This window comes from Lynx canadensis, chromosome C1, assembly GCF_007474595.2.
Source record: "Lynx canadensis isolate LIC74 chromosome C1, mLynCan4.pri.v2, whole genome shotgun sequence".
NCBI lineage: Eukaryota > Metazoa > Chordata > Mammalia > Carnivora > Felidae > Lynx > Lynx canadensis.
This window is the reverse complement of record NC_044310.1, coordinates 87,494,059-87,515,188: the sequence shown is the minus strand read 5'-3', so window position 1 is coordinate 87,515,188 and position 21,130 is coordinate 87,494,059. Positions and strand designations below refer to the sequence as shown.

Below are 21,130 nucleotides of genomic sequence, written 5' to 3'. Positions count from 1 at the left end.
TCAAGGCACTATTTTTTTCTTAAATTGCACAATAGAGGTATTTTAAAAATAGGAAAATATTGCCGTTGTCAAAAAATAAACAAAGCTAACAGCCTTATCATTTTGAATCTGTAAAGGCAGGAGTGAATTAAAATATAAAAATCTAGGAAAATCCATGATGCATTTGTTAAAAGGAGAAAAAGCTGATGCATAAAGCAAAAAGTTGGTTATATGGGAAAATGCATTTTATGATTTCTTAGGCCTGTTTCAGAGCCCAGCTATTTCAGTAGCACCACCAAAAAAAAGTAAAAGCTCAGTGAATTTTCATAAACATCAAGCATCTGATTTACCAAAATACAATGCTTGATTAGGAAATGTGAGTTTGAAGAAAAAATTCTAAGTTGAGTCTCAATTACTTTTGTGGGCCATAGCCTGAGATTTATAAATTGTTAGTGATGAAGTTTTGGGGTGATGGTGGGGTGCTCCAGAGCCAATGACCTAGATACCTCTTGAAGATGTCTTTGGTGCGAAAAGGTGATTTTATGAAAGCGTGGGGACAGGACCCGTTGACAGGAAGAGCTGCATGGTGTGGTGACGGGTAACTCATTATATACCTCAGGTTGAGAGGGGGTCAGGGATAGAGTAAGTCTCTAAGGAATTTTGAAAGCAAGGTTTTCAGGACCTTGAGGGGCAAACTGTTGCTAGGAAAATACAATTTAGTGTCATTTAATAAAACCTCAGTCACGAGACCCTTTAGATGTATATCATGGGACCATAAGCTTGGAGTATGATTGCCAGCATATATATCTTGGTGCAGTTGAGATAAAGGAAGTTGACTATAGGATCCTGGAGGTTGGGACAATGTTAAGCTAAGGTTCTCTTTTGTCCCTAGCAGAGTGTGATCCTTGAGTTGAGCTCCTAGAGAGAGGTCACTTTGCCTATTTCAAGGGCTTGTCAATGGGCTGTGGGCAGTAAGGGAATTTAATTTTTCATTTGCCTTAGTTTCCCACATCACCATGGCAAGCACTTAAACCCCTTTCCTTTGTTCTTGGCTAGCCAGGATTGTCTGAGGAATATCACACAGATCCCACCTGGGGTGTGGGGGTGGGGTGCGGGGAAGCACCAACTTGTGCTTTACCGCTCAGCCTGCCTCATGCTCCCTCATCAGTTAGCGAGGATGGTGTTCTTAGTCAGGAAAGTATGTAGGTATCTTTTGTGTCATCATTTGTTAATTGAAAATATTTTCTACTTGCTAACATTAAATAATTTATCTGTCAAGTTTGGAACTCAGAGTATGACCTGCTACAGCTGTACTTAAAAATCCTAATAAACAGCTAACTTAAAGGTTTCTTACAGCAGAGTAATGGTCTGCTGGATTTTCAATACAGGGAGAAAAAGGTCCCCAAGGCCCTGCAGGGAGAGATGGAGTCCAAGGCCCTGTGGGTCTCCCAGGGCCTGCTGGGCCTGCAGGCTCGCCTGGAGAAGATGGAGACAAGGTTGGTATTCTGCATTCATATGAGTACATCCTATGAAAATGCAAGTTTTTTCTCAAGAATCCTAGATTTAATATTTCTGAAGATTAGATGCCAAATCTCAAGACAGTTTTTTCAAAGTTTCATGCATGTTCCATGTGCTCAAAGGTTTTAATTTACAGTTTGAATACTATTATCTATCCAGGAAATAGTGTGTTGGATGTAAACAAAAAAAGAGAATGCAAGAAAAATGGTACAGAGAAAAAATAGCACATGGCAAAATTGCTTATTTATTTTCAAATATATGTGTTTCTGAACTAAATGTAAAACTAATTGAAGTCATTGCTTGTATAGGCTTTGCCCTTGTGTCTTGGATATTGCAAAAGAAGACTTAAAATAGGTTAAATTCTGGGGCGCCTGGGTGGCTCAGTCGGTTGAGCATCCAACTTTGGCTCAGGTCATGATCTCGCAGTCTGTGAGTTCGAGCCCCGCATCAGGTTCTGTGCTGAGGGCTCAGAGCCTGGAGCCTGCTTCGGATTCTGTGTCTCCTTCTCTCTCTGCCCCTCCCCCACTCACACTCTGTCTCTCTCTCTCTGAAAAATAAACAAACATTTAAGAAAAATAAAAAAAAACCAAAAAACAATAGTTTACATTCCTATTTGATAATACTGGACATCTCTTTTACCAAATGTAGAAATGAAGATTTTAAGCTTTTTTATTTATTTTTTGTTTTTTTTTTTTTAACGTTTATTCATTTTTGAGAGACAGAGCAAGAGAGTGTGAGCAGGGGAGGGGCAGAGAGAGAGAGGGAGACACAGAATCCGAACCGGGATCCAGGCTCTGAGCTGTCAGCACAGGGCCCGACACGGGGCTCGAACCCACAAACTGTGAGATCATGACCTGAGCCAAAGTCAGACGCTTAACCGACTGAGCCACCCAGGCGCTCCTTAAGCTTTTGATTCTGAATGCATAGCTGTATTGTTATGTGTATGTATCTAAGGTGTTTTCTAATATTGTGAAATGCCATAACACAATTTATGAGCCAGTAATCTGATAATGTGCAACATTTTTAGCATTTGGAAAACCAGGAGAAAGAAGTAATTAATTAAGAATTTTGATTAATATGTAATTATATTTTTGTTAATATACTTCCATTATCAGCTTGTTGTGGTGATTTTTCAGATAAAATTGATTTTGTGAATTAAAAATCCAGTTGCAATATGCTTCAAAGTTCAGTCGACTTTGGGTTATCTATATCTTTACTATATCAATATCAATATCAATCTATATCAATATTAGAAACAGAGTAGCAGAGAAAACCCATATTTTACATTTTTTAAAGTTTATTTATTTATTTTGAGAAAGAGAGAGAGCACAAGTTGGGCAGAGGAAAAGAGAAGGACAGAATCCCAAGCAGGTTCCACACCATCAGCGCAGAGCCTGATGTGGAGCTCGAACTCATGAACTGTGAGATCGTGATGAGAGCCCAGATCATGAGTCAGATGCTTAATCAACTGTGCCATGCAGGCGCCCCCAGATTTCACAAGTTAAACAGTGACACGAAACACTAGTATAGAATTACTTTAAAGTAAAATTTAATAATGGGTGATAGTGATGACAATTGCAACGGCAGGCATGACATATTAGGGATAAACTTTAACTCAACTCTTTCCAATACAGGGTGAAATTGGTGAACCAGGACAGAAAGGCAGCAAGGGTGACAAAGGAGAAAACGTGAGTTTCCTAATTCTTATTGAGTGGAATTATTCATTTAACTTTTGTTTTGTTTTGTTTTGTTTTGTTTTTTGGCTATTGACCAGTGATATTTTTCTGTAGTATTTACTACCTACTTGTAATGTCCATACTACATTATCTCTTTGACAACTATTCAGTTGAGATTGAGTCAGTTCTAATTAAACCTCTTTTTGAACTTATGTGTTAAGATACATAGTACTTCTAACCCTAAAAGTCTCACAATAAGACTAAGTCATCAGCAAGTTTACCTTCATTGCTTTTGCATCAAATATCCCTGTAATTTAATGAGAAATGGTGTCTTAGTGTGGTTATAAAAAGGATTTTGACCTGATGGAAACCTAAAAATGCTTCAGGTACCCCAATGGTTTATGAACCATGCTTTTGGAACCTTTAAGTACTATTCCCAACACATAGCAGTTATTGTGACGAACAATATAGTCCAATGACTGTTTTTCTTTAGTGCCAGGATCTTTTGTAGTGTAGTAATGTATGTAGTTATGTATGTAAAATGTATGTAGTTATGTATGTTAAAAAAAGACAGTTAAGAAGCAATATTTATGCATGTAAGACTCATAAACCTATTGAAATCTATTGCCCAAATAAGGAGGCCTGGTATACTTAATATATACATACATACATACATACATACATACATACACATATGCATGTGTTTTCATATGAAGGAAATTCTAAATTTTTGTGTATCACTATATTCTGTCTGTCTGGAATCCTTACCCCAATATTCACTAGAAAATATTGTATAGATAGATCTTTTAAGTGCTCTTTCTGAATCATACATATCTCATTAAAGAAATCTGGCATTTTGAAATTTTTCAAACGTGAAACTTCAATGTGATTTGTGTTAGCATAAAAATCCATTTTTAAATATCCACTGCATTACAGATGAGAGTGCTTTCGATAACTACCAATTTAAAGCTGATTACAAATAGGCAAGTCTGAGTCTCAAGAAGTAAAATAAATAATGGTTGACTGTTCCAAATGCAAGAGACTTTTCCATAGAAGTAGAAAGATGCATAATAGACTTTGATCAATCAAATGTTCTGCACTATTATAGCTGAGGCTCTCCTGGCTTCGGTTTCAAAATTACTGATTTTTATCTCACCACAGGGTCCTCCTGGACCTCCAGGTCTTCAAGGTCCTGTTGGTGCCCCTGGAATTGCTGTAAGTATTTCTCTTTGTTCAGCGAATTTATATCCTCATGGTTCCCTGATTAAATTTATGAACTGTCACATAACCAGTTGATTTTGTGTGGGTATAACTATGTCTAATGTTGAGCCAAATATAAATTTTCTAATATAGCTAACCAGGCTGATCTTTATAAACAAGAAATGTTATGACTTCATTTCAAAAGAATAATAAGTTAAAAGGTACTTAATTTGTAGTAAATTCTGAACATTATTTTCCCCTTGATAGACAGCTTTTACTTCACTTGGTATAGATGAGAAAATCAAACTCAGTCATGCTCCAGAAACAAAGAATGTAAACCAAACAAACAGTGGTGCATTTGCAACAGATAATGGAAATTTAATCTTTTTTACTTGGTTCCTTGTAAATAGACCAGCTTTGATTAAATTAGAAATAGCTATATTTTTGTGATGACTTGTATCAGAATTGTGATTTTTCCGGTTTGTGATCATTGTCATTGCTCTTCTCTAGGGGGGTGATGGTGAGCCAGGTCCCCGAGGTCAGCAGGGGATGTTTGGACAAAAGGGTGATGAGGGTGCAAGAGGTTTCCCAGGACCTCCTGGTCCCATAGGTCTTCAGGTAAGATGCTCTGGGCATTTTGTACGCTGTCCTGTCCACCTTCTTCTCATACCAGGTTTTCAGGTGGATGTAAAACAAAGTAGCTTTCCTTTTTTCTGTCTAGAAGCCTGGATACAATGTTTAACCGTAATTACTGTTTTATTTAAATGTTAGCCCTACCCTAGGTATTACACCTCCATTCTTCATTCCCATTTTGCTTAAAAAATGAACTACAACCTTATTTAAGGCTGAGAGTTAAAAGCGAGAGGTTAGAAGGATTCTTTTGCAAGTCTCATAGCAGGAAAATTAGTACTTCAGATGACTAGCAAAAATTAAAAGCATTTTGAGAAGAGCCATCTGCCCATCACTACTACCAACAGACACTGCCAAGAACAAATGTTAAACAATAATAGGTAAAATAAACAATTTGCAATAGATTGATAATTTAAAATAACTTATTTTAAATTATAATTTGTATTTCATGAAGCACATTCAGGACAAGAAATATGAAATTATAAATCATTGTAGGCTAAGAAATTTTCATTCAAATATGCCTTACAACTTGACTGTTAGGCAATACTTTGCATTGTAGACATCTTCTATGCTGAGTTGTTTTTCTACTCTTCCATGTGATGCTCACACCTTCCTATGATAATTTGGGTAACACATGGATGTGAGTTATGCCACATTAACAATTTTAGAAATGATTAAATTAAACCATCTAGGATCACTGTCCTTAACAATTTGTTAAGTTGTAGAAAAGTAAATAGAAGTTGAGTTTATATAAATTTATTTTTTTGCCTTTATTTTCATAAGTCAAGTCACAGACTGCTTGTTTTTAATATTAAGTAGCCTATTATATACATAATTATACAAATTATATTGTAAATAATATAATTAGTATATTATCTTAGTTATTGTTATAGCACTCAGTGAATATGATATTGTAATTTTCAGCTTTAATTTTAATCCAAAATAATTCTTTTTAGATTTAGGAAATGCAGAAACTTCATTTCATATTTGTGTTTACCCCTTTATATTTATTAGGCAAAAATAAATGATCACTTATGAATACTAAAAATCAACATGTGTGAAAAACACACATATTTGAAAATAACAACAAGGCATTCAAAATTAGATTGCCAGTAAATATGTTACCTTTCATTTTCTGCTTTTTCATTTAACTGATTACTCTGATTCTATAAGGCTGTAATTTAGGAGTTTAGTTCTCCTGATTAAAGAAGATACCTTGTGGCTTATATTTATAAAATATTAAATGAAAAATTACCTTCATCTCCACAAATGTAAGAAATGTGCTCTTTGATGAGGGTGACTCAAGAAATTAGTTCACTACAAAATTGATTATATTCTCCCACAGCTACCTCTTTAAATTAGGAATCTGAAAAGATGCTAATGTAATTAACATGTTCACAATTTCATCTGCACCCTTTAATTGAGTCTTCATGGCAGAATAGATATTAGCAATTATAATACATAAATAATAGTCATCTAATATTCTGATTAAGTGACTCCATTTTTCAGTTTGATGTTTACAATTTGTCTGCATATGAAGGAGATGTAAAGAAGGATAGTTCTTGACCTAAATTCTTTTTTTTTTTTTTATCTTACCACTTAAGTGGCAAATGATTTTAAATTGACAGACCTTAAAACAGAATATCTCCATGCATAAATTATTCCTTAGGAGAAAGTTAGGGCATGTGAACACTGATTAACACTGTAGCGCCATTTAGCACATTTAGTTTCCTGCAACAAAAGAATTTGACTCATTATGTCTCTATTAATTTTAATGATAAGAATATTCTGTCTTAATCAACTTAAACTATAACCAGACTTCATCAGAAAGAAAGAAATATTTCAATGTTTTTCTATTGGGAGGTCCCTATCAAGCTAATATTAGGAATACTCATATGCCTAAAAATATGCTGGCAATACAGAGCTGGGTCTGTTACAGAAATAAAAGAAAACTATGAACTCTACTATTTTTATACTCTTCAATTTGGGGATTCCAAATCAGATTCACTCTATACTAAAAGGAGGTGGTGGAAAAATAGACAAAAGATAAGAATGTGAGTATTAATTTATATGATGTTTATACTTTAAGTTGCAATCCATGCTACTTAGCGAAATCAACTTGAAATATTAAATGTTAAAATCTACCTGCCTACTTAAGAATTTAGTTTTCTGTGCTCTATCAATGAATTATAATCTCCGAGGTTGTGCATCTTGGAATCTAAAATTTTAGCAATCTCTCCCAGGTAGTTTTTAGGCATGCTAAACTCTAAAATACTGCCTAGCTATGTCCTCCTAGGAACTTCTCTAGTGATTCTAGAAGCTACTTTCAAATGATATTAACCATTTGGGAATAACTGGCTATTTTCCTAGACATCCAAGTGACTTTTGAGAAAAAGGAGATTAAATCCTGGTATATATTGTTCACTATAAATCCGTAACTAAGATTTTGTCATAAAGATAAATACATGCCACATTAAAAAAGGTTTACAAATATACTCAGTAAAGCACTCGCTCTCCAAACTGAGAGTCATGTGGAATTAGTAGGTCACAAAAACCGTATAGTGTGTTATTACCAGCATTAAAAAAATGAAATATAACAGGATAAGGTAAAACAGATTAAAAATATCAGAGATCACCATCATCTATGCATTAAGGGTATTACTCTTTGAAACTCATCTTTCAGCTATTTTGCACATGCACATTTAGGGGGTAATAAGTGAAATGTATTTATTACTGTGGGTCACAGTCAAATAATTTGCAGCCACTGCAGTGTAGTGCCAAGTTAATAAGTGACTAAAATACCAGCAGAGATTTAGAACTTTGTATTGTGCATTTTTATTTCTTACATAGATTATGTCTGAAATACTATTTTACAAGTATTAAAAATAAAGCATATATAGAGTGTGTAAGTTGTAAATAAATAATGGCAATAATACTAAAAACATTAAAAAATTAGAACAATCCATAATCCTACCATATTAAAAACTGTTGCCACTTTTACTATTTCTGTCCAATAATTATCATGCCTATTTTAAACACATATTTCACAGGTAAATTTACACTATGCATATTTATTTATATTTGTGTTTTATTACTTAGTATATATCATTCATATTTAGAGTATTAGTAACATATTAATAGCCCTATAATATCCCAATATCTTATATAACAAAACTTATTTAGCTATGTTTTCTATGATTAAACATTTAGAATAATTGAGAATCTTAATAGTCTTAGCTACTGTTACAATCAACACTTTATTACATGTAGCTTTTCCTGTTGATTTATTTTCTTAGAATTCATTCATTCATCATTAGTTCAACAATTTCATGAACTCCTACTTTTGCCTGGTCCTCTGCTAATTGCTAGAGATAAAATATTGATAATTACTGCAAAGTAGCTTATAATTGTAAGTATATAAACAAGTGACATCATTGTGTTTTTAAGTATACAATTCAAGTATGTGCAATATATGGTTGAGATATGAAACAGGAAATATGAACAGTTCTGCATGGAAGAACTAGTTAGGAAGACCAAGAGGAAATAAAATAATTTTCCCATAAAGACATAGGTGAAATTTGAGTGTAACCTGCCCTGTGAGTTTATTCAGTAACACAGAACCCTTCCTAAGGCAGTGACACTGCTATTGCATATCAAGGAAATGAATTTGAGAGAATAAAGGAAATGCAATACAGCAGGTTTTATGACCTGGTAGTTTTTTAGGACTAGAAGTGAAAGCAACAAGGTTAAAAATTCAGAAGATATTTATAATCCTGGAAATGTATTGGAAGTTTTATTTTCAAAAGAGTTTTGTCACATTAGTACCCAACTATAAAACCTCACCTGGATAGGATGTTCTAAAATAATTTGGGACAAGATTTTTTCAGAAAATCTTTGCAATGGCAGCCTTGTACATGTGTATATGTTCATAAAAGATGGAGCAAATGATTAAGCATCCATAAATTCCCAGGTTAAATGATATATTCATTCTTGTAACTAAAATCAAACAGTATAATATTATAGAAAGCATGAATTTTATTTGTAAATGTACATATAAGATTTTATTATATGTAGTTAATACTTGCGTTTCAAGTATTTTGATACATAACTTCTAAATCTTAATTTCATGTTCTTATATTAGAAATTGGCCAAAAGTTTCTTTTTAAATACATGAGTGACGTTTATTGTTTTTTTATTATATTTTCTTAGGGTCTGCCGGGCCCACCTGGTGAAAAAGGTGAAAATGGGGATGTTGGTCCCATGGTAAGTTTATATCTTATAGGATATTATGGATATTGTGAATTTTCACATTACTAATATCTTTAAGGGTTAGTAATCTGAACAAAATAGTCCTAAAAGCCATAACTTTTCAGATTGATGCCTTCTCCTTTCCCTGCCCAATCTGTATCTGTGACCATTGAAGTTTCTTTCACCACATATCGCTTTCTTTTCTCTTTCTCACTTTGGACTAATGTTTTATAAACATACAGCATTCAGTGGTTGATATATTGTTGCATATATATTTTTTTCTAAGTGTATGGATTATTGAGGTGTATATAAACTGCCAAACTTCAGTTATTTATTAGTCTTTAGCTCCAGACTTTGAAGTGGACCAGGTAAAGAATAGATAATAGTCACCCTTCATTTGGATAAGTAGCAAATGTTAACATAGTATTAAATATTTGTACTTTTAATCAAATTCTTAATTTAGTAAGGAATCCTATTTGAATTAGAATGCTATGACAAAATAATTTGCATTTATCGATTCTGGCTTTCTGCTCTAAGTATAAATCTAAGAGTTAACTGAAATTTTGAAATACATATATTTGTTTATTAAGCATTACCTTGGATAAGGAAACAATTAACCCAAGGTCATTGAAATCTATAATGAAATGTAATGAATGTATTTTTAAGTGTTCCTTCCTTTCAATAAACATTGCCCCCAGTTCTTAGTTCCATCAGAATACGTATTTTGATATTTTTATACTTTCATTTTAGATGTTATTTTCTTCAAAAAAGAAATAATTCTTTTCATCACAATGAACTTAAAAACAGTGAACATAATAAACATTGCTGACTCACATAACTGACTAATACTCTTTAAGCAGCATCAGATACATAGAAAACTCCTTTCTAGGTATGACTGCTGTGGTTCCCTGAATCATTAATACATTTCTCTCTGACATATTAGTAAAAGCTAGTAGTAAGAAAGTTTCCAACAATGACATTAAAATAAACTGTGACCTTTAGAAATAACACTAATGCCCTGGTATTCACTACAGACTAATTTAATCACAACCTTGAGGGTAAGGGGTTCTGGCCATCAGTATTTTGTAAAAAGTAGTCCTGAGGTAATTTTAATGCACAGCCAGGGGAAAGAACATTTATCTTAGGAAGACAACTAAGTAGTTAATCTTATTTCACTTCTAACATATAGAACATGAGAGCTGACATAAAAAAACAAAATATACAAATAAAAAATACTTTTGTAGAATTAATAAATTTTAAATCTACTCAAGCACCATTTCTATTCCAAATTTATGCTCCTTTTTAAATCTAGCATTGTAGCATATTCTAGTATAACTTATTTCTGTTCCATTATGAATTAATTGTACCAGATAGTAGCAATAGCCTAATTTTCAAATTTTTAACCATATCACTTGCCTGCAGTCTGAATTTCCCCATAGCTATGTGTAGAGAATCGTTTGCTAACATGATGTTGTATCCATCAAGAATGACTTATAACCCTGCTATGGTCCACTGATTATGATTTTGGAGCGTGAAACTTCTTGGTCACAAAATGAAAATATCAGAAATGCATTTGGGTTTGACACTAATAAACCTTAATATTCATCTCTTACAGGGTCCACCTGGTCCTCCAGGCCCAAGAGGCCCTCAAGGTCCCAATGGAGCTGATGTAAGAACTGTGAAATATATGTTCATTATTTTGAACTTACATAATTGTCAGTATTATTTAATGGCGGATGGTATCTAAGACATAATGGAGATGATTGCACTATTGATAAATATTTAAGTGAACAAGAGCTCAAAAATAATCTACTCACTACATTTCATTTTACAGAAAAATAAACAGGCTTTGTAGGGAATTAATCAAAACAAGTATAAAAGAATTTCCAAGTTCACATTCATTATAAAATATGTTAGAGAATTATGTGCATAATATGTGCACCTCTTACCATGTAAAATATTTTCTCTCAATTGTATAAAGACAGTCTCCCCCCTGCTCTCTTGCTTGCTTCATAATTGAACCACTCTTCCAATATTACAGGATTTGAAATGCAATGCTATACTTATCTTATTGTTACCATTAAAAAATTTCTAGATTTTGAAAACTCTCTTCTGATTTCACCTTTTCACAATGAAAAAATCATTTATTCTTGTTTTTAGTTGCTCTTCTGTCATGCCTGGTTGCAATTCGGGCAGGCCAGAACTGGATAAAATAGACAAAGAGCAGATGTACTAAAAGAGCTTTTGGGTTTTAATTCCCTTTAAGTAATATAAAGACTAAGAGATGATATAAAGGCTAAGAGATGGCTCAGATTGGTTTTTGCATGGATTGCATCATTCTTTTTTTTTTAAGTTTATTTATTTTGAGAGAGAGAGAGAGAGCACGAGCAGAGGAGGGGCAGAGAGAGGGAGAAGAGGATCCCAAGCAGGCTCTATGCTTTCACACAGAGCCTGATGTGGGGCTCAATCTCACAAAACATGAGATCATGATCTGAGCTGAAATCAAGAGTCAGATGCTTAACTGAATGAGCCACACAAGCACCCCTGGATGACATAATTTTTAACCAGAGTCATACTTAGATGCACTCCCCAAATCTACAAGCTATCCTCTAAATCTGACCTATTCAATGGGAAAAAGATTGAAATTATGATCTGAGTATCAGCCAGTATGACTAGAGTTGGAAAGTCTTCTGTCATATATTCAAAATTCTGGTGAAATTAAAAACCCATATAATATAATTCAGTTATTTGCTATCTAGTAAATTTGGTAACTCAATAAAGAGCATCATTTTGTCCCATTGTTTAAATGTCTTAGAATAATCTTGCATATCCTTCTCCCTCTTTGAGAACTACTAGATATATATCTATGAATATGTTATTTTATTACAGGAATAAGGATAACTGTATTCCTTTTCCTCCACTGCAGGGACCACAAGGACCCCCAGGATCCATTGGTTCAGTCGGTGGTGTTGGAGAAAAGGTAAGAAATGTAGTGATAGACACTTTGAAACAGCAAGAATTAAGAACTTTGATGAAATTGGCTAATATTTTAAGCGCATCTAATAGTACTCTTTTTAAGTATTTTATACATAGTTATATGAATCACAGCCCATCCACTCTAGTAGTTAAATTATTCATATTATTAGTTAAATATGATTTTGAGATATCATGATTTTTATTTCCAGATATTGTGTTGAGCAATATACATAGATTATTTCCTTTAATCTACACAATCACCTCTGATGATGGTATTATTATTATCCACATTTTTAAGCTGAGACAGTTGAAGTTTAGAGAATTTCAATAATTGCATCAAGGTTTTGTCCTTAGAAACTAAGTCAGGATTTACTCCCATGTATGTCTGACTAGACTAAATGTCTCTAAGTAGCACTTTCAAAAAGAAGAGATTGGTTGATGTGACTGACTTAAACAGGAAAAAAGAATCCTTTGAATCACAAAAGAATTAATCATTCATTTTGTCATGTTTGGAGTTATATTTTCATTACTAATAATATGACCTGCCTTTGGCACTTTTCAAAATACTTGGCGTGTGCCATAACATCTGGGCTCAGAATAACTTCGTTTTCTCCTGAAAATGATTTCACTTAAAACAACTTTCTTTTTTATGAAAATGTCAAATGATTCTCTGATTTCTTATTTATGCACCCATGCTCATTTCTTAATACAATTTTTAAGAAAGTTGGCATTGGTATTTGCTTTATTTAAAAATATAAATTATTTGCCAGTTTTGAGGGATGAAAATTGCATTTCATACCATAAAATATTATATGGTGAAAAAATGTATTTCCTGAATTTTATAGTTATTAAGTGATATCAGAAGTATAGACATATCCTAAAAATGATTCTGTTGTTTGGTCTTAAAGATTTTTGACTTAAATTACTTTATGTTAATTAAAAGATTTATCCCTCAGAAAAAATGCAATAAGATCAGAATGTGGTATTTTGATGTTTATATTTACTGAACACTCACATTCTACCATTTTGATTATAATTAATCCTATATTATCAACTATTCAAATACTTTCTTCATTACGAAATTAGAAGCATTTGAAAATTATCTAATTCTTACTGCATAAACAGAGTAGTTTTTTTACTGACCATTTATATTTTTAAATTTAATGTTTTGTGCTGAAAAAGTGTGAGTTGAGGTAAAATTTAAAGCACATTTTTCATTGAGTGCAGTTGTCATGGGAAGAATTAGCAGCAAAGGCAAGAGGCCTCTGAGGGTAAAACTGTGTGAGACAGATGAAGACAGACTCACACCTTTCCCCTTTCTTCCCTTGGCTTTTATGTTTACTTATTTTTTGAGAGAGAGAGAGAGACAGAGCATGAGCATGGGAGGGTCAGAGAGAGAGGGAGACACAGAATCTGAAGCGGAGTCCAGGCTCTGAGCTGTCAGCACAGAGCCCCATGCGGGGCTCAAACCCACGAACTGGGAGATCATGACGTGAGCTGAAGTCTGGCTCTCAACCGACTGAGCCACCCAGGCGCCCCTCTTCCCTTGGCTTTAATGTTGACTAGATAGTTGTAACAAGTACTTTCTTGTTTTAGTTTTGTCCACATAGAAAATTCCGAAATAATTCTAAATAAATTAATTCTAAATTTAATAGCCTTTTCAGTTTATCTTACTGGTTTCCTCAAACTTGTGGGTACAGTAGGAACAGGTTTAAATACTTCAATTACTTCTATGATTTTATCTCATGTTACTTTTGGTGACAAACATGGATGCCAAAAGTTTGGAGTTTGGCCAAGCTGTTTGTTTAAAAACTATCTGGTAACACTTGTCTATCTTGGAGTCTTAAGAGAATGATACAGTGAACCAAGATAGTGCTTTAACCTCTTATAATTAAAATGTACCTGATCTAACGTTGTTACACTAAAAAAGAGTTTTATTTTTTTTTCTATTAAAATTGTTTTTCTGTGGCATGATAGAAATAAAATTCTAATTATAATTTTTCTTCAGAATCTAGGGTAATATAGTTTGCTATAGATTACAGATTTCCGATATCAGCTTTGATTCTGGCTGTATGCCTCCCCATTTCTATTTTGGAAAATTTATTCCCAATCACTAATTCAATAAAAAAAGAGAGAAAAGAAAACTAATATCCTGAGTCATGCTCCAATTCGCTTAAATATGTTTAATGTGTTTTCCATGTAATGTAATATTTGCTATAGATGGATTTGCACTTCAATGATCTCCTCAAAACAAGGAAATATTACCTAACAAAGATATTACCTTAATATTTAATGTGTACTTTGTGACTAGATTATAATTTGTTGTTCCTTCTGAAGGGAATTTTAACCTGAATAAGTGTTTCAAAGGGGTAAAATGTTACATAAGTAATAATAAATTTATAATCCAGAACCTCCTTCATATGCATTGTTCTTCACAGGATGTATATAATTGTATATCAATTATTATTTTTCAGAATAAATATGGTGTAGGTTTGTTGATGCCAGAAATGCAGATTCAATTTATATAATATGGTTTGTTGCAATATTTTATTTTGCTACCTGTAATTTTGTCCCATCCCCTTTCAAAAGATTTAATATGGTACATTTTAGATAATATTAATTTTATCTTAAGTACTGGCTATTTATATTATGCATACTGGCTCTAATATACACAAAGGTGGTTTTCAAATGTATTTTGGGCAAATGAATATTAATGCATTATTCTCAAAGTGAAGAGACTTTGTAGTAAAAACTTGTCTTTAAATTTCGTTCATTATTTTAAATCCATCTCTTTACCACCTATCATTTCCTTCAGTAAAATGGAAACAATCCTTACAGAATCTACTTTTGTTTAACTTTACACTGGACAAAGATTAAAGCGGAACAACAAAATATACGGAGTGTGACATGAAAAATGTACTTATTTCCCCTCTTGTTCCAACTTTTGTGATATCACCATGCATAAGAAGATGTTTTGTACCCTGTCAATAGATGACCTGCATTTTCCCCCAGCTTTACTGAGGTATAAATAACAAATAAGAATTGTACATATTTATAGTGTAAAATCTGGTGTTTTGATATATGTGTACATTGTGAAATAATCCCCACACGCCAAGCTAATTAATATATTCATTACCTCACATAATTACCTTTTTTGAATGTGGCATGAGAACACTTAAGTGTATTCTCTTAACAAATGTCAAGCATACAATACAGTGTTGTTAATTATATTCACAATGCTGTGTATTAGATCTCCAGAACCCATTCATCTTGTGTATCTGAAAGTCTGTAACCTATGACCAACGTTTCCCCATCCACCCCACACCACAGCCTCTGGTGATGAGCATTCTACTCTCTGCTTGTATGAGTTTGGCTATTTTAAATTCCAGGTATAAGTGAGATCATGCAATATATTGTGTATATTTAAAATTTAAAGCATTTAATATGGACATTTTATAGTTGATTTGAATGACAAACTGCTTAAGTTTTATTTCAGAGCTATGAATCATGGGTCATAAAACTATTACTTATATATCATTCCATCCACCCGAGATAGATTATTTCACAATGTACATGTATATCAAAACACCAAATTGTACACTATGAATATATACAATTCTTATTTGTTATTTATATCTAAGTAAAGCTGGGGGAAAATGCAGGTCATCTATTGACCAAATACAAACATCTTCTTATGCATGGTGATATCACCAAAGTTGGAACTAGATGGGAAATAACTACATATTTTTAGTCACACTTTTTATATTTTGCTTATATTCATTGCTTTTTAAATAATGTAAATGTAATATTTTTCTTGTAAGGTTTATCTAAAATAATAGGTATTTGCTACTCCTCTTGAGAGAGAAAATAATTTACACACACTAGTATTACTAATAAATTCCTAGAAAATACTTGATATTTCCATCATGATGCAAATAATTCAAGAAATTAAAATATGTGCATATTCTCAAAGAATAAGGAATTATGTACACCAAACAGTCTTTCCCCTGGAGTTATGTTTATATTTAATATAATGCATTTCAAACCAAACTTAGGAACAATGGGTTTATACCAGTATTACTGGAAAGAGCAGAGTTGAAAGTTAAAGGAAATTCAGACCTCACATTTTTTTAAATTTAAAACTATTTTCACTTCAAAATTTCTAGTTCCACTGATTTTGTGTAGGAATACAGCATTATTATAAAACATCATGTAAAAATGATGTAGAAACATTATTTCACTTGGAATATTAATTGGATACAATAATTTTCTAGGTGTAGAAAATTAGTAATAGACTTTTATAACTAAAACATGCTAGTCTAGGAGGTTTATTTATTAGCCTGCTAAGCTAGGAAATAGCCATCCATACTTTTTTAAATGTTCGTTTACTTATTTTTGAGAAAAAGAGAGCAAGCAGGGGAGGAGCAGAGAGAGGGAGAGAGAGAATCCCAAGCAAGCTCTGTGTTGTCAGCACAGAGCCTGATGTGGTACTCAGTCCCATGACTGTGAGATCATAACCTGGGCCAAAATCAAGAGGCAGATGCTCAACGGACTGAGCCACCCAGGCACCTCTAGCCATCTATATTTAGACAAGGAGATCATAAAAGTGAACAAATTTATAATACTTATATCCTCAAGAGGAGTTTTAATTAGTATCTAAGTATCTTTGTGTATCTTATAAGTACAGTACTTTTCTATGATCTCAGATCTCTATTAAATATATTTTATAGAATATAGAATCAGTATACTACCAACTGATTTGCTTTTTTGTTATTGTAAAGATAAAGCAAATTAACAGAGTAAAAATGAAAGTTATTTAATCAGTAAACTAAATTATAATATGAATATTGATGCAGCACAAAAGCACAATATAAAATTGGTTAGGAAACATGCAGATGTCTGTTTTGTGTGGTTTGGTGGTAACTTGGGTTAATGCTCTATTAACTACTTGCTGAGACACCCACTTCTGTCTCCTCACTTGAGAAATAAAAATACTGAGGTCAGTAATAAGAAAAGTTCCTTCTTAAAGTCTTCTACTGACTTTTAAACAATATACTGAATTAAGGTCTAGTCTAAAATGTCGTGGCCATCATTGAAAGCAGTTTTACAAGCATAAAAATAGCATTTCTGTGTTTTGAAGCTCATTTCCTCTCTTCTTTATAGGGTGAGCCTGGAGAAGCAGGGAACCCAGGACCCCCTGGGGAAGCAGGCACAGGCGTAAGTGCTGGCCTATTGTCACATGGGATGGTAACAGTTTGGGAATTCCTTTTCGAGTATTTTATTTTATTTTATTTTTTAAATGCTTATTTATTTTTGAGGGAGAGAGAGAGTGGGGAGGGGCAGAGAGAGGGGGACAGAATTTCTGAAGCAGGGTCTCTGAGAGCCCAATACAGATCTTGAACCCACAAACCGAAAGATCATGACCTGAGCCAAAGTCAGACACTTAACTGACTGAGTCACACAGGCATCCCCCTTTTAGAGTATTTTAAACATGTGACTTAACTCCTACCTGTAACTCAGTTATTTACTTTTCTTTTCCAACTCATTACAAACAATCACAAATGCAGAGCCTATTTGTTCAATAATCTTGCATACCCGGCGCATATTTTGATTTACATAGAAATTGAAAGAAAATGACATTTGCATAAGTTAGAACATTAAAACTATAAGCTGTTTATACAATTTGGGGGAGGGGGCTGTCCACGAAGGACACAAACCCTGCTACATCAAACCCACATTTATGAATTGTAGTAGGATTGTATTAATTCTCATTTGGATTGGTTTAAACCTGGAGTGAATTTGACCCCTAGGAAACATTTTGGCAATGTCTGGAGACATTTTTGGTTCACACTAGGAGGAATGTCACACTTGATGTCACACACCGGCATCAAATTAGTAGAGACCAGGAATGCTGTTAAACATTTTGCAGTGCACAGGACAGCCCCCCCAGCAGCAGAATTATCTGACCCAATGGGCTGAGACTAAGAAATCCTGATTTAAAGCTTATAAGGTAATCATTCTTTTTCTTACATTGTTGTAGGGCCCCAAAGGAGAAAGAGGAGAGAAAGGAGAAGCTGGTGCACCTGGTGCTGCTGGACCTCCTGGTGCTAAGGGACCACCAGGTGACGATGGCCCTAAGGGTAACCCGGTAAGTGAGCTTGGTCCCTTTCAGGTAGAGCCTATGTCAAAGCCACTTAGGAGTTTTTCATAGAAAGATTAGAAATCATGAAACTCTGCCCCATAGCTGGTGAAGCTGACTTTTCCTTATTTCATATATGCATAAGCATTCTCGATTAAATTTCATTTTTTGAACATTTTCTAGTGGAAGAAGGGAAATCCTCTCATACGGTTTTACCATGACTTAGCTCTTAAACATCAGAATATTGTGACTTTATGAAAAATATTTTTATTTATCTTCTTTCTCTTAAAAACATCCCTCTAGGGTCCTGTTGGTTTTCCCGGAGATCCTGGTCCTCCTGGAGAACCTGGCCCTGCAGTAAGTATCATGGGAAAATAAAGGAATTATTTTGATGGGGAGGTTACCCGTGTCTTGGTTGTTAATAATTACATTCTTGATTACTTAATTGGACCCCCCAAAAATAGAAAGGAAAAGAAAATGTACACTGCAGCTATAAAATCCATATAGTTGAAGACATTTAGACCTCTGTTGCATGATTATTTTCTTCATTTGGGTTAGTTTTCCAGACTTTGCTGCATTGTATGAACTGATTATCTGAGTAGCAACATTACTCTTATTTCAAAGTTGCAGCATCTTTGCTTTTATTTCTGTGTCTCCTCTGGTGCAAATACTGTCTCAAACTGCCGTATTTGTTCATGGTGAACAGATCCACTGGCCTTCTACACTAATTCCATCCTCTTCTTTTCTTGTATTAACAACACACTGTATTTTAAACTTGATGTGGTAGCAGTTTCACAAATCTTTGTTGAAAGAGTGAGAGATACCACAATCCTTAAAATACAATTGAAAGAATTTAGTAATACTTCTTTTGTCCCTTTAGTAATCATTTATCTCAGGGACTCAGATAGGATATCATACCCTTTTTTTCTAATAAAAGCAAATTCATAGTGAGAAATATCTGTGTTCACTTTCTATTACCCAATATAGGGTCAAGATGGTGTTGGTGGTGACAAGGGTGAAGACGGAGATCCTGGTCAACCGGTAATTAAGCACACTGTTTTTATTTACTCTTTACACAGTCTCAAGACATTTTAAAGAAGTACTCAAACTTTCAAAAGCATAGCTAGGTGGGTACACATTTTTCTGAAAGAAGTGTCAGTTATCATTGAATTTCAGTTCAAACTTACGTGGAGTTTCTTACTCGATGTGATTTAAGAAATATAAGCAACCTTCATAATAAAAAATGTAGTGGTGCCATACTAATGATTTTGTTGTATTATGTCAAATTCAGTATCTATCCATTTGTGTTAAATAAAAAGTTATTTTAAAAACACAAATAAGGCTTAAATGAAGACAGCCATGTTATCAGCCTATCATTAGCATGATTGCACTTCAATTTCTAACCTAAATGAACTCCGCATTGTATTGGACTATCACTATTATTTTGTTTTACTTTGAGAATAACTCAACAGGGGCTTTGGCCACATATGGGTATTTAGGGAAGAGGTAAAGGAAGGCACTAAATTAAATAGGAGCCAAAGACAAATCACACCCCTAACATAGTTTTGTCTCCAGAGCCATCCCCACTGGATATTTGTAGGCTTATTCTGTGTAGATAAGACTTGCAGATCATAGCCCAACATGCTGAGTACTCCTTGGCATAAGAATGCTGGTTTTGTACAAGAAGAAATTAAGAAGTAACAGTTTTATGGTTTCACAAATGCATGTGATATGAGAAGAGTTATTAATCATATGATTCAATTAATTAGTATGGCTACTGGCTGCTTGTCAGATATAAGTTAGCAGTTTTTAAAAAGAGCACAGTTTTAAGAAGAGAGAATTTGAGTCACTTTCTTCCAGCTATGAAAAAGTTTTCCATCTGAATTTACTAGCTCTAATTATAGATATCTAGAGGAAGTTTAGGAATCTGAAATACGGCTGAGATTATCCGGGAAAGATAGATGTGGGGAGATGAAGAAAGAAGTTTGGATTCGGTCCAGATTTAGAAAACAATGCTGTGGACCATAAAACAATGCCCAATTAAAAGCTATTTTTCACATTTTATAGGGTCCACCTGGCCCATCTGGTGAGGCTGGCCCACCAGGTCCTCCTGGAAAAAGAGTAAGTTTTTAAAATTTGTTATTTGAGGGGCACCTGGGTGGCTCAGTTGGTTAAGTATCCTACTCTTGATTTCGGATCAGGTCATGATCTCACATTTCATGAGATTGAGCCTGGCGTCTGACAGTGCAGAGCCTGCTTGGTGTTGTCTCTCTCCCTCTCTCTTTCTGCCCTTGCCCACTCGCTCACACATGCACATGCATGTACCCTTTCTCTCTCTCTCAATAGATAAATAAACATTTTTAAAAAATAAAATTCTTTATTTGAAACATCCACTCATCTACTATGTGTATAAACATAATATTCTTAAGCTGTAGACAGCATATTATAATGATGCTGAAAAAATATAAGTCTTAGAGAATAGGGTAATTTCTTACATTTGTCAAAATACTTATTTAAATGGAACACACTTTAGTGACAGATTTAATCAGTCACAATGGACAGTAGTTTCCCACTTCCCTGTGCTTAGGTCTCCCCTCTGTACAAATGCAGTCTGTTGTAAAAGACTGATGGAACCCTGAACTTCAACTACAGGGATATGAGACGCCAAAGTCCATTGCTAGTTAAAAACATTGCAAAAATCTGAATGCAACTATCAATAGAAAGAGCCCAGGAATCAGCATGTAATGTTAGCTTGCTTGACACC

General features: G+C 33.8%; 1 protein-coding gene across 1 annotated transcript in view; it reads left to right on the top strand.

Moving 5' to 3' along the window:
- The window catches only part of COL11A1 (collagen type XI alpha 1 chain), a 212,859-nt gene that overhangs the window by 163,749 nt on the left and 27,980 nt on the right, over positions 1-21,130 (top strand). Inside the window, exons 43-54 of the mRNA XM_032594346.1 lie at positions 1,368-1,475; positions 3,132-3,185; positions 4,335-4,388; positions 4,884-4,991; positions 9,213-9,266; positions 10,867-10,920; positions 12,178-12,231; positions 17,391-17,444; positions 18,268-18,375; positions 18,670-18,723; positions 19,354-19,407; positions 20,434-20,487. Of these exons, the coding sequence (XP_032450237.1) occupies positions 1,368-1,475; positions 3,132-3,185; positions 4,335-4,388; positions 4,884-4,991; positions 9,213-9,266; positions 10,867-10,920; positions 12,178-12,231; positions 17,391-17,444; positions 18,268-18,375; positions 18,670-18,723; positions 19,354-19,407; positions 20,434-20,487 (810 nt within the window). The remainder of the gene's footprint in view (positions 1-1,367; positions 1,476-3,131; positions 3,186-4,334; positions 4,389-4,883; positions 4,992-9,212; positions 9,267-10,866; positions 10,921-12,177; positions 12,232-17,390; positions 17,445-18,267; positions 18,376-18,669; positions 18,724-19,353; positions 19,408-20,433; positions 20,488-21,130) is intronic.